Source organism: Macaca mulatta, chromosome 18, assembly GCF_049350105.2.
Source record: "Macaca mulatta isolate MMU2019108-1 chromosome 18, T2T-MMU8v2.0, whole genome shotgun sequence".
Classification (NCBI taxonomy): domain Eukaryota; kingdom Metazoa; phylum Chordata; class Mammalia; order Primates; family Cercopithecidae; genus Macaca; species Macaca mulatta.
The window spans coordinates 11,961,878-11,976,024 of NC_133423.1; the positions used below are offsets into that span (position 1 = coordinate 11,961,878).

The 14,147-nt window shown below is 37.4% G+C and overlaps 1 protein-coding gene across 2 annotated transcripts in view; it reads left to right on the plus strand.

Moving 5' to 3' along the window:
- Positions 1-14,147, plus strand: part of TMX3 (thioredoxin related transmembrane protein 3) — a 39,899-nt gene that overhangs the window by 9,820 nt on the left and 15,932 nt on the right. The window contains 5 exon segments of one of the 2 annotated variants that reach the window (NM_001266505.1): positions 3,110-3,155; positions 4,413-4,493; positions 6,529-6,628; positions 7,566-7,643; positions 13,675-13,741. In NM_001266505.1, the coding sequence (NP_001253434.1) occupies positions 3,110-3,155; positions 4,413-4,493; positions 6,529-6,628; positions 7,566-7,643; positions 13,675-13,741 (372 nt within the window). 2 annotated transcript variants of the gene reach the window in all.

The following is a 14,147-nucleotide window of genomic DNA, read 5'->3' on the forward strand; positions in this document are numbered from 1 at the left end:
TTATACCCTTTTCTTATTAGACACATAGTGACATTCAGTAAATACTAAAATATGTAGTATCTTTGAGCTAAAAAGGACTTTAGAGGTTGAGTAACTTCTCACTCCTTTCACCCTTTCCCGTTTTATAAATCAAATAACAAGGAAACTAGAAATGAAATGACTGAGTATTTCACACACCAAAGTTAGAAACAGAATTAGGCCTAGTATCCAAGCTCACCATGATTCACATTCATACTTACCTCTAGCAGCAGACTGTTACCATTTCAAGAAGAAAATAGAAATGAAGTAGAAGACTTCATGCTGAATCTTGTTTTATGAACATATAAAATCGTAAAACTTCAAAGGTATAACTCTTGTTGCAAATGGACTCTTCAATTTATGAAGGAATTGAGCTCAGATTTCTATATAAACTATTTTTCTCTAATATGAAAAAGTGAAGAATAAAAAATTTAAAGTCAATTAGACCGCGTTTCAATCTCAGCCCTGCTGCCTACGCAATGTTCGCTCTCAAACAAGTTACCGAATCTTCGTATTTTAGTTTCTTAATCTGAATTAGCTCTATTTTTTTCTTCTTCACAAAATTGTTTTCTCTCAAACAAGTTATCGAATCTTCCTGTTTTACTTTCTTGATCTGAATTGCCACTATTTTTTCCTCCTCACAAAATTGTTTCGAGGTGCAATTTTAAAATGTTAATGCCAGTTATAAAATATTCTGCACATTAATTTTATTAATACTATGTGTGCATTGTGTCCAGCAGCTAATTAACGAAGTCAGGATCAAGAGTAGGAAGGAAAAGGATCTAGCATTTAAGAATCTTCTATGTGCCAGACTCAAATTGTGTTCCATTTATTTTTTTCATTTTAAAATCCCAACCTGTAGCCCTGCAAGATGAGTAGTATTCTCAGAAGGGGAATCAGAGAAGTATAAAAAACCATCCAGAGTTACATAGACGATAAATGAAGTTGGAATTCTAACCAGGGCCATTATGTGTTTGTAACTCCCGCTTTGCTTTATTTTATTTTATTTTATTTGTTTATTTATTTTTTGAGGTGGAGTCTTGCTGTGTCACCCAGGCTGGAGTGCAGTGGTGCGATCTCGGCTCACTGCAAGCTCCACCTCCCAACTTCACACCATTCTCCTGCCTCAGCCTCCCGAGTAGCTGGGACTACAGGTGCCTGCCACTACGCCCAGCTAATTTTTTGTAGTTTTAGTAGAGATGGGGTATCACCGTGTTAGCCAGGATGATCTCGATCTCCTGACCTCGTGGTCCACCTGCCTCGGCCTCCCAGAGCCTTTTTAAAAATATTATACTGCCATTCCCCTTTAGAGAAATCTAAGGCTGAAGTTTTATAGAAGTTACTATCAATTCAAATTAGGTCAGAAGTGAAGGTTAATATTCATGGTCAAGAAGCCAAGGGCTGTGAGTTGGGTGATAGATCTCCATTGTCTCGACGTGAATACTGAGGTCAAGGAAATGATGTGATCGGGTTAAGTGTGGAGCTGGGATTTTTCTCTCTTCGTCTTATGAGATCCACAATATCCGGCTATGAAGCATGACCAGTGTGTTTTCTCATTGATTGCATGCTTTATTTTCTTTATTTGATTTGTGTATAAATACATTTTGATTTAAATGAGTTTTAGTTAAAGGTAATAAGGGATTTTATTTCCCTGTCTTCTTAATTTGGGATGTTTCCCTGTCTTCTTAATTTGGAAAGGGATCATTAAGAATATTCATTATTCACATAATCTCTCCAAAGTAGTTTCTGTGTTTTTGCTGGGAAGAAGGCAATCTCCATACCCACAGTCTCCAATTAGAACATACTTGACAGAATGAAGTCCTAGATTACAGATGGGCACAAATAAATTACATGCTTGCTGTGAGTTTGCATGTCTGTTCAGAAGCAGGACCTGTATCTTCAGAACTTGAGTTCTTAATTATCACCTCTGCTGTCTATGCTACCTCTAAGGAAAATACGTGTCGGCCACTGTCCAGGTCTCTCTATTTGCCTATCTCCATATGTTTAAGGGAGAAACTAGAGTTGACGAAGGAAAAATTTTGGATATTTTGTCACAAATCGACTGCCCTTATTCTTTTGAATTGAATTGGTGAGTTGATGAGAAACCAAAGACTAGTGAAGATTACTAAAGTGATTGTTAAACTGGAATTCAGATGCAGTAGGTTCCTTACCCAAGTGTGATAACAAAATACCTGGAAATAAAGAAAATTACAAAGGGAAAGATTATGTGAATAATACAGTGTACTTTTCATATACTAGGGTATAGTTTTGTAAATATCTTTATGGTATAATGTGTGTTAACTGAAAATATTTTTTCTTTCCTGTCCTGGCGGTGTTTTGTCGTAAAGTAGTGTTGCATTAGTTTGGTATATGATTTCTCTACTTTTTAACATCTTATTTCCTTTTTGATATTCGCTTGTTTTTGTTACTTTCTCCTTTCCCCTCAAAAGATGCTATTGTAGCATCCATTCTCATTTTAATTCATGTGAGGATTTCAGAATAATCTTTGAGATAATTAAAATTACTCTAGGTTATCACAAAAGCAGAAACTCCTAAAACAAAGTTGCTTTTCAATCCTGTGATCCTGTGTTGACTATAGTAATTAATTTTGCAAATGCGAGTTATGTTTTTAAAATTAGAATACCTTGCAGTTCTTTGAAAACTCAAAAAACGCTAAAGGAAGAGATAGGCTTTTTTTTTTTTTTTTTTTTTTGAGAGGAGTAAATGAGACCTAGAAGAAATATTTGTCTTGGACATGAAGTCAAATGAGAAGTACTTATGTATTTTTTTTTTTACCAGAATATCTTTTAAAATAAGTATTTTATAAATTTTTAACTATTCTTTTGACATGCATTTCTTATTTTGTCATAGTGTTTTGTGCAGATCACAGATTGGATTATTAAGTAATTGTTTGGTATGAGAATGTCCTGTTTTTTTCTTTTGTGTGAGTTTATATTCTTAAGACTTAAAAACAACGTATCTATATGGGTTGTATAAATATTTCTATATTTTTAAAGTAAAAGGCTCATTTGTTACCTAGTTTCTCATATTTTAAAAAAATTTAGAATGCTTTATTCTTTTTCTTATCAAGGCATTGCTTCAGAGTTTGGAGTTCGAGGTTATCCAACAATTAAGCTGTAAGTTGAGTGTTGTATGTTTATATGTGTATTTTTATTAGTTCACTCTACTTAGTAGATTCCTTGGAGGACTGAAGATTGGGGTTTGGCCATTCTTTATAAGTGAAGTATGTAATTAAAGGAGAGGGACTGCTTCTTTATGCTTTTCTTCATATTTAAGTCATCATGTTGTTTACGGCTAATTCACATGTTTTGCTTGCTGTGTGACACGCACTGTGCGGGACAAGGTATACAGTCATAAATTATGAAAGGTCTTTTACCCTTGAGGAGTTGAAGCGTGGATTGTGAGATAAAAGAAATACAGAGAGTCAAAGTTGATGATATTAATTCTAATCTGTAGGAGTTGATCAAGTCTAATAAAGTGTACAAGTTGAAAGAAATGTGGTAATTCTAAAGGACTTGTTTTGTAATCATGACTTCATTGCATTTTCTCATATTTTCATTAATCTTATTTTGATAATGCGGGGAGCTGTGGAATTGTTCTGAAAGTTATTTTTATAATAAAGTAAGTTTAAAAAATATTTAAACAACTCAAATTTTTAAATGTAAATAATTTCAGTTTATATCTTGGGTTTTGTGTTGACCTTTCTTCTTCCCCCACTTTTTAAAAATGTTTGCTTACCCTCTTTTACTTTTTGTGTTAAGTAAATGATCCTATCTTTTCCTTCTGTTTAATTGTAAGTATTCTATTGTGCTTCCCAGTTTTTCCTTTTTAAAATTTTAGTTAATTAGGCACACAGATTAATTCATTGGTTGGCTTTTGAAGAATTACATACGTTTCTAGAAGAGCTGTTTTTATGCATCGTTTTACTCTGTAATGTTGGAGCATCAAATAACTGTGATGTTGTATTAACATTTATTTTGCCTCTTCCAAAATAGTCTTATTTCCCTGTCCTTTCATTTACCTTTTGAGAGGGAACATAGTGAGAATTATAGTGCTTTAATTTTCCAAGCTCTTGACCATGAGTGTGTCGATTATTTTTCAGAAGGCATAGATACAATGCAATTATCAAATGCAGCATAAAATATTTTCATGTAATTTTAATAGAATGCAGCCTCTTTCTTTTGATTTGTGTTACTGGTCCTCTGACCAGCCTAATGCCTACCATATTTTACATGAGAGCTACTTCTAAAACTTCTCTGCATTTGCTATTTTATATAATATAATTTTATGAAACAGTGGATAATGATTAACATTAAATATTAAAACAGTTAAAACAATCCGAGTTTTAATCTTTTTTTTTTTTTTTTTTTAAGATTAAAAGGGGACTTGGCATATAATTATAGAGGACCACGAACAAAAGATGATATTATTGAGTTTGCTCACAGGGTATCTGGGTAAGTTATTAGGAAAGGCCTTTACTGTATGTTATTAATATTTGAAAATTAAATATATTTTAATAGACTGTATTGAACAAACATATTTTAAGGACATACCTAGGTAAAATTTATTTGATTATTTACTTATGAGAGAAGATAGGATTATACAGCATATCCAAAGAAATGCTTTAAAGAAACAGAGACCATGGTTTGTATTATATACTTGTTAACCTCACATTTAAATTCATTTTGTCTGTAGAAGAATTTTCCCCAGTGATTTTTTTAATACATTTTCCAGATTTTGACTACGTGTAGCAACTCTGTGAATCTTGATTTTTATTTTATGATAATTTTTTATTGGACTGCCTGGTTCAGAGTTTTCAACAAAGCCTTGGGATATTATTGTTCTGAACAGACTTGGGCTTTCATCCATACTCTTTGATACTCAAAAATGTATTTTAGATACAACTAAAATATTTTTCATTATTTATCACACACTGCTTTCTGCCAGCTGTGAGGTATTCGTGCATTTTATACTTAGCATAGTTTAAACCCAAAGACATAGTTAAAACCCAAAGATTATTCAAGTTACTGATCCCTAAAGTTTTACTGATAAGGAAACAAATTCCTTTGTAAGCATTTCTTGTTGGTTTGAATTTGTCACTGATTTATTTAAATCTACGTTTTGATGGGATATAAAGAAAGTCGGTGCTTAGAATTATTTAACATGATCATGTGAAAGTTCTTGAGGAGAATGGTCGTCAAGCTGTGTTAATCTTTATTGGCTTTAAAGTATAGGCATTTATGAGTTTAACAGGATATATTATACTGATAGTTTTAAATAGCTTTAATTTAAATTAAAATGGAATGGATTTGTGGTGGTACAATACTGTCTCAAATTATTTGAGAAAATTCACAGGATTAGGAGTGATCTTTACATATTAAATTTGTGGTGCTTACTGATGTAATTTTCACTGTATTTTTCTCATTGACTATGTTTCATTTTATTTCCTTTGTGAATAAATAAATTTTGAAATAACTTTGTGTTGTATGAGGGGAGTACCAGTGGGAGGTACTGAATCCTCCCAGGATTTTTGGGTTGAGGCTTAAGAAGGGATTCATTCTCCTGATGTAATTGGAGATTACTCTATTGTAGATGAAATTTCAGGAGTCAGTTCTGGAGTTGCGTCACTTGCAAGTTAATTACTAAGTATTAAAATAGAGGCTAGGGTAGGGTGATGATGCAATGCATTATAAGGATTTTGAAAATATATTGGCCTGTGTTCTGCTCTTTTTATAAATGTGGTAGAGTGAAAATTATATATTATAATATATACACCATATGTAAAAGATGACTACCTCTTCTTAGTTTAATGATATTTTATAATTGAAGTACTTCATAATAACCTATGATGTAATTCATTTCTCAGTCTATTTGCTTTGAAAAATGCTTGTATAATAACATTTTTTGTTTTCATGAGGTTCTTATGTAATGACTGTCATTTTCCATTTTATTTTTTCTGAAAATGATTAATGATATGCTTTTTATACTTTTGGATTTTAACCTCCATAGGGTACTTAAAAAGTGTACACCATTTAAATTGAAGAGTAAGATATAAATATTCTTAATAAAGTACTATATATTCCTGGGATGGTATTTCACAGTGTTTTTTGTGAATGACCTTTTAAAAGGGAGAAAAAAATAATTATCTTGGGATTTGTTTTGTTTTAGGCTGAGGATTCTAAATGGACAATAGTTTTCTTTTTGCCTATCAAAATACTGGTAATGATGGTACTCTCTGAAGGGATGTTTTGACACTTATTTTGAAACATAGATTAAATTGTGGGTACTATGTTAACCTTTTATATGTATGTGCAGTAGTAGTCATGGACCACAGTTTTATTAGATTCATGTGGATTTTGTGATATACTTAAAATGCAATTGATATATTACTAAAAATAACTTGAGACATGGTTAGTTATAGTATAAATAGGAGTAAATTATGTACTTTAGTTTATAATTCAAATTTGTTTTTGTTTTGTTGTGCAACAGGGCTCTAATTCGGCCACTTCCAAGTCAACAAATGTTTGAACATATGCAGAAGAGACACCGTGTATTTTTTGTTTATATAGGTGGAGAATCACCTTTGAAAGTAAGACTTTTTTTAATTCCTCAAAAACAGATGTATTGCAATTTAATTTACTGTGTAATCAAGACTTCACTAGAAACTCAGAACTTATTCTGCTCTTACTAGAAATATTTTCATTCAGTCTAAGTATTTCTTTTTTTTTTTTTTTTTTTTTTTTGAGACGGAGTCTCGCTCTGTCGCCCAGGCTGGAGTGCAGTGGCTGGATCTCAGCTCACTGCAAGCTCCGCTTCCCGGGTTTATGCCATTCTCCTGCCTCAGCCTCCCGAGTAGCTGGGACTACAGGCGCCCGCCACCTCGCCCGGCTAGTTTTTTGTATTTTTAGTAGAGACGGGGTTTCACCATGTTAGCCAGGATGGTCTCGATCTCCTGACCTTGTGATCCGCCCATCTCGGCCTCCCAAAGTGCTGGGATTACAGGCTTGAGCCACCGCGCCCGGCCAGTCTAAGTATTTCTTATAATAAAAACACTTCCTTGTATACCCTCTGTCATGTTTGTCTATATGAAATAGAAGTGTGTAAAAAGTGAGTAGATGTTGCCTGCCTTAGTATTTTTTTCTGTTATTAACCTGGTTAAGTCTTACGCTGCTTTTTCAAATTCTGAGTCTTTGAGGCTGCAGACTTTGTATGTGTATACACACATATCATCCTATAATCATCACCATCATTTTGTCTAATTTATAATTAAATGAATACCTACAAATTGAACTTATGTTATATTCAATGAACTTTATTTGAAGAAAGATAAAAGCTCTTAATTACGTTGGCTTTGCCTTAGAAACAATTTTATTTGCTTATATTTCTTCTGTTCACCTAAAAGGGTATGAGGTAGCAAATTACAGTGGTGACCCTTACTACATAAGGTAACTCTCATTGTTTAATGAGGAATGAATTTTGACCTTTAACATTTTTCAATGACTGTTTCTCTGTTTGTATCTTCACAGGAGAAATACATAGATGCTGCTTCAGAATTGATTGTATATACGTACTTCTTTTCTGCCTCAGAAGAAGTGGTTCCTGAGGTAATATTTAAAATTTGATTTTAATGACACAATTTTATTTATTAAATTATTACTTGATTTAATAGATAAAATTGATTTATCATTTCTTGATTATTGATTTTAATATCAGATTTATTTACTGTGATGTGTGTGGAAAGAGTAAACATGCTGATTCTTTACTACTGGTATTAGATTTCTTTTTATTAATAAACAAATACCATCAGATTCATAGCATTTAGGGATTTACATTAGTGCTTCTTTCTTTTTAAAATAAAAGTAGTGATGACAAGTGATACCTCAAACTCCTAAATTGGCTTACAAGTGGTGGATTATTTTTTGTGTGTGTGTGTGTGTGTGTGTGGCAAATACAGTGATTTTTGGGTCCTCAAACTGAGATAGTGGTCCTCAGTAAACTAGTCGATAAACAGGATATCATAAGTGCCATGAAAAAAAATTAAAGGCCAGGTGCAGTGCCTCATGCCTGTAATCCCAGCACTTTGGGAGGCCTAGACGGGTGGGTCAGCTGAGGTCAGGAGCTCGAGACCAGCCTGACCAACATGATAAAATCCTGTCTCTACTGAAAATACAAAAATTAGCCGGTCATGGTGGCATGCGTCTGTAGTCCTAGTTGCTTGGGAGGCTGAGGCAGGAGAATCACTTGAACCTGGGAGGTGGAGGTTGCAGTGAGACAAGATTAAACCACTATACTCCAGTCTGGGTGACAAAGTGAGACTCCATCTCAAAAAAATAATAATAATAATTAAGGCCGGGCCTGGTGGCTTAACGCTTGTAATCCCAGCACTTTGAGAGGCCGAGGTGGGCAGATCACAAGGTCAGGAGTACGAGACCAGCCTGGCCAACATGGTGAAGCCCCATCTGTACTAAAAATACAAAAATTAGCCAGGCGTGGTGGCGCAGGCCTATAATCCCAGCTACTCAGGAGTCTGAGGCAGGAGAATTGCTTGAACCCACGAGGCAGAGGTTGCGTTGAACCGAGATCGCGCCGCTGCACTCCAGCCTGGGTGACAGAGTGAGACTCCATCTCAAATAGTAATAATAATAATAATAATAAAAAATTTTAAAACAGTGTAGTAGTTGGGGCAAATAGGAGTGGGATGGGTGCTGTAGGTTGATTGGTCAAGAAATGTTTGTCTCAAGAACATACTTGAAATGAGACTTTTACATGATATGAAGGAGCCGTGCAAAGATCTGTGGATACAATACTCCAGAAACAAGGAACAGATAACAGATGTCCAAGATGAGAACACACCTGACATGATACGGAACAAAACAGTAGGCCAATGTGACTGTAGTGCATACAGTGCGATGGGAAGTAGGTAGAGAGCAGTGTAGGCTTTGTAAGTCATGGCAGTGCATGTGATGAGGTTGAAGTTTGTGAAGAACATGGACCGATGTTCTTGTTTAAGGACATTACTCTGTGCTAAGTGCAGAGTGCATTAGATAGGTATAAAAGTAGGTCCACAGATACCAATTGAACTTTTGCAGTAATCTGAGAAATTTGGGCTTGATGGTTAGTGAGAGAGTTGGGAAGAAGTGAAAGGATTGTTGTGTTTAGAAGATAGAATTGTCAGAGCTTGCTGATCTGGAAGAATAGGAATGAATCAAGAGTGACTCTTAGATGTTTTGGTTTGAACAATTGAGTAGATGGTGGTGTTTTATGAACTTGAGGAATATTGGAGAAGGAAGAGGTTGAAAATATGGAGAGTGAAAAGTGCTTTGAATTACTCATTTTAATTTGATTCAGAATGTCATATTAGGAATCTAAATATAAGCATCAAATAAGCAGTTGGACATAGGGGTCTAGAATTAAGTCAAGGCTGTGTAAAGAACCTTCCTAGACATGGGAAGCAATTTTTTAAGGAAATAAGTAGGCCCAGAACCTGAGGTCAGCAAAGGAAAATGAGAAAAAATAGTAAATTAGGAAAAAGAGATGAGTTGGAAGCCAAGATGAAGTGTTTTAAAAGGAGTTAACAGTTTGTGTGAGAATTTTGCAAAGTGATCAAGAAAATAATGAGAGGAAAATAACCACAGTATGTGCCCACACGGAGGTTGTTGGTGGTTTTCAGAGGAGTAGTGGGGACCAAAACCTTATTGGTGTTTGAGAGACATTGATGGCAAGTAAGGAAGTGGAGATCACAAGTGTAGACTTCTCTTTAGGAAACTTTTAATGAGTAGAGGACCTTAGGAATTTGGCAGTAACTCAGGGGAAACATGAAAGAAGTCAAGGGAGTTTTTCTTTTGAATCAATATAAATTATACAAAAAATTGAAATATTTTTCTTTTCACAAAGGTAAGTCAGACATTTCATTTCTTTTAAATGTTTTAATGTTTAAATATTTTAAGATTACAGACTTGCCTAAGTAGGTGTTTAATGCTTCCTGCAATATATGTAGGTGTTTATCTTATGTACCCCACAGTGATTTTCAACTCCTGGAGGAACCTCAGTTTCTGGACAACCTAAACCCATTTTGATTTCCTAAGTATTTTATACTTATGTATTTACTTTTGAAGGGGAAGGTAATGTCACGGGATCCTTAGGTTGTTGCTTCACCACCAGAAACCTCTGTGGCCACCAGTGCCTCTGCTTGGGTTTTGCTTGCACCCGCTGGGCTTATTCCGCCCACTCATCCTGGCAGGCTGCACTTGGCTCATGCTACAGGCCCAGATCCCATGCCTGCCAAGGATGAGCCAGGCATGGAGCAGCAAGGGGTGTGTGAGTGAGCAAGTGTGGGATCTGGCCACTGCGCACAGCCAAGCGTGCTGGCTGCCATAGGGAAGGCAGCTCCAGGCATCTGCTCCATGTGAGGCTGTGGCTGGACTAGATGTGCTGCAAGTGGCTTCCACTGCTGCAAGAACCAGCATCTGGACAAGGGGAATGCAGTGGCACCTGAAAGCTCAGAAAACACCATGAACTGCAGAGCCCTGAAGAGGGTGTTAACAGTGTGTCGCAGCCCTGACTTGGGGATCCCCAAGGTCTGGGCTCCCAGGAGGGTCACAGCTCTTCTCTCCTTGTCACCAGCAACATGGTGACTGGGGGGCATGTTTCAGTCCTGTTTGCATTACAGCTCCTTCAGTCCCTCCACTGAGTGGTTCCCAAGTTCTTGTCCCACATCCAGGAAGAATGAGGCACATGGACAACTGGAGGATGAGCACGGTGGAGAGGAGCTTCATTGAGCAACAGAATAGCTCTCAGGAGACCCGAGTAGGTAGCTCCTTTCCACAGGCAGGTCATCCAGACAAGTCTGTGTCTGGCTTAGTCTGGGGTTTTTATGTGCTCAGAATTGAGGAGGTGCATGCTGAGTGGTCCATGGGTGGCCACGGTCAGGCCTGAAAAAGGCGCTATCCAGTTGGCTGTATGGTCATCAATGAAGTTCTTACTCCAGACCGTGGACTTCACCCAGAACTGGTAGCCTGGCCCCCAGGCTTCAGGCCCTCCTTGGCCGGAAATTGGGATTTTACTGGGGACCCACCCCTTCCTGCTTAGGAACCTGTCTGACTCCTGCCATCATGATTATACCGTCTGTGGCACCCAGGCTCTTCATGCCGAGGAGTGCCTGCAGGTTGCGCTGAGCCAGCCTCCCTCCCACGCTTGTCGATGTCCAAAGTCTGGAGGAAGCCCAGGCACTGGTGAGAGCTGGCATGTCAGTGCCGCCCCGAGCACACATACCCGGCTAAGTTGCGACAACACTTGGGCTCGGCCACAACTTTGCTCCAAAATCAGAGTAGGCACTGGGAGCAGGGAGAGGCCAGGGAGCAGGAGCAGGCATTTTTGAACCTGCAGGAGTTGGGGGGTGGGGTGGCTGCTTTCTGGGTCCCAGAGAGCTCAGGGATGCCAGGGTCCAGAACCACTGCTGAGCAGCTTCAGCTACACCTGGGAGTGTGGGGCTCCCACCCCACAAATTTGGTAGCGGGTAGGACTCTCCCGCCTGTTCCTGGCCCCCACTGGCTCCACGGACGGGCTGCCACTGCCTTGAGTAAGATGAGAAAAAGAGGCCACACTTGACATCAGAATCTCCGACAGGGTTCCCAGAAGGTTACAAACCACTGTTCTGGAATGCCCTGATGTAACATAAAGGCTTAAAATGGACTAGAATCTGAGCTGCTTACACATTTTTGTCTCCCAAGTCCAGTGAACCACATTTTTGTATGAGAGATGAGAATTTATGCTAGGTCCTCATCTACAAAGCTTTGCAAGCAGTTGGTACTTGGAGTGCACCAGAGGGTTTGCTGTGTTCTAGGCCCTGGCACCACTTGACACCATCTTAATCCTCATGTAACAATGAGGTGTTTTAGGCCAAAATCCCTAGAACCCAGAGAGCCTGGGTAGGCATATATATAGCATCTGTTATGTAAGCATATTTAGTATTTGTGCATTACTTCTATTATTTATTTATTTATTTATTTATTTATTTTTTGAGACGGAGTCTCACGCTGTTGCCCAGGCTGGAGTGCAGTGGCGCGATCTCAGCTCACTGCAAGCTCCGCCTCCCGGGTTCCCGCCATTCTCCTGCCTCAGCCTCCTGAGTAGCTGGGACTACAGGCGCCCGCCACCGCGCCCGGCTAATTTTTTGTATTTTTAGTAGAGACGGGGTTTCACTGTGGTCTCGATCTCCTGACCTTGTGATCCGCCCGCCTCGGCCTCCCAAAGTGCTGGGATTACAGGCTTGAGCCACCGCGCCCGGCACTTCTATTATTTTTTTAATCGGCCTTCTCAACTAGTTTGTTTAGTCATTCTTTATTCCTGAAGATGTTAATATTCGTCATCTCCCTTTTTTAGTTTTAAGGATGTATTTGGAAAAGTCTGCTAGGGGAAATAATAGTTAACTTCAGAGAAATATGAGTTTTACTCCCATAGATGATTCTCAAATAAGGGCAAAGCCCATAATTTTGTGTTCTTTCCATGCTTTGAATATTAATGTTTTGTCCTTCCGAGCTTCATTAGCTTTGCAACTGGTATTTATGAAAACCCTAGGAGATGCAGTAAGGGGGTACAAAGATGAATTTAGACAGTTTCTGACTTCAGAATACTTACAGATGAACGAAGGAGATTGGCATGCAGACTATAACAGTAATAGAAGATAGTTGAAGAAAACACGGGAGAGGAAGAGAGCTTCAGAGTGTGTGAGACTAGATGGCTGCAGGATTTGAGACTGTATCATTTGTGTTCTAGTAAGAACCATTCAGGGATGTTGATGAAAGAGGGAGGTGCTGAATGTTGAAAAATACTTCCTAAGCATCTGTGTGGATGAGTTGCCAAGAGCAGGTGAATGGAGCATGCTTGACTTAAGAGCTCTTGCAGTGCCCTTAAAATTGTTATTTTCATAGTGCTATACCATTTTTTAATAGTAATGTAACCAAATCATTCTGTATTATTTTCTGTCCCCCGAGATGTGTCTCCCTCCCTTTTTAAAGACAACTGTCTTTATTTTTATTTTATTGTTATTTTTCTACATTATTTGTCTTCTGATCTGATACTTGTTTTCTAGTATAATTTTACTCCCGAAATAAGTACAACTCAGGTGTAAGCAGCTGGTACTTTCTGAATGAATCCCTTATTACTACTGTAAGTGGCTTATAAAGCAGTTTACACTTTAAGCAGTGCTCTCAGTTATGGTATCTGACATAACTCTCACAATTGTTCTGTGAGGTAGGCAGTCTCAGTGTCTCTATTCCACAGATGAGGAAGCAGACTCCCCTGGGTAAAGTGGCTCATTATCCCACAGCCAGTGAGTGGTGGGGAAGGTCTTAAACCTAAACAGGCTGGTTGATGTTTAAGTCTGTTATCAGTTAAGAATAATCCACAGTCTTTACTATAGCAAACAGGACATTGTACCAGGGGATATATAAAAAGATTCATATATACTCCTTGGATGAGTTTGGGATTGACTGTACTCTTTAATTGTTTGTGACATTCTTTTTTGTTATTTTTATGTGTGTTTGTGTTTTCTGGTATCTCAAGACTTTTGAAATTATAGTTACTAATTAGAATTTTTTAGTGATAAAAGTTATTTAAACTTCTGATTTTTTGCAGTATGTGACACTAAAAGAGATGCCGGCTGTGCTTGTTTTCAAAGACGAAACTTACTTTGTTTATGACGGTAAGTTCCAAGTCTTTAACTCATGTAAAACATTTTAAAATTAAAATGTCTATTATACGACTTAGGTGGAAAGATTTTGTAAATGCTTCTACTGTTTAATGAGAATAACAGTTCTCATTACTTGAATGACTGATGTTTTGGGGTTTTTCACCCTTCAACTTTTAGTTGTTATTTTTATTCCGAGCTTTACCTACACAACATTTCTTTTTGTTGTTTGTTAAATTGTATGTGTTTTTGAGGAATAAATTCTATGTGATTTTTATACATTACTTTAAAATGTTCAGAATTAGTTTTTTTGAAGTAACGTTTCAGATACAGAAAAGGCTTGAAGAAGTAACACGTGTTCAATAGTGTTGAAGCCCCTGTGTTTCCCTCCGTAGCGGCATTTCCCCTTAGCTGTTAGAAA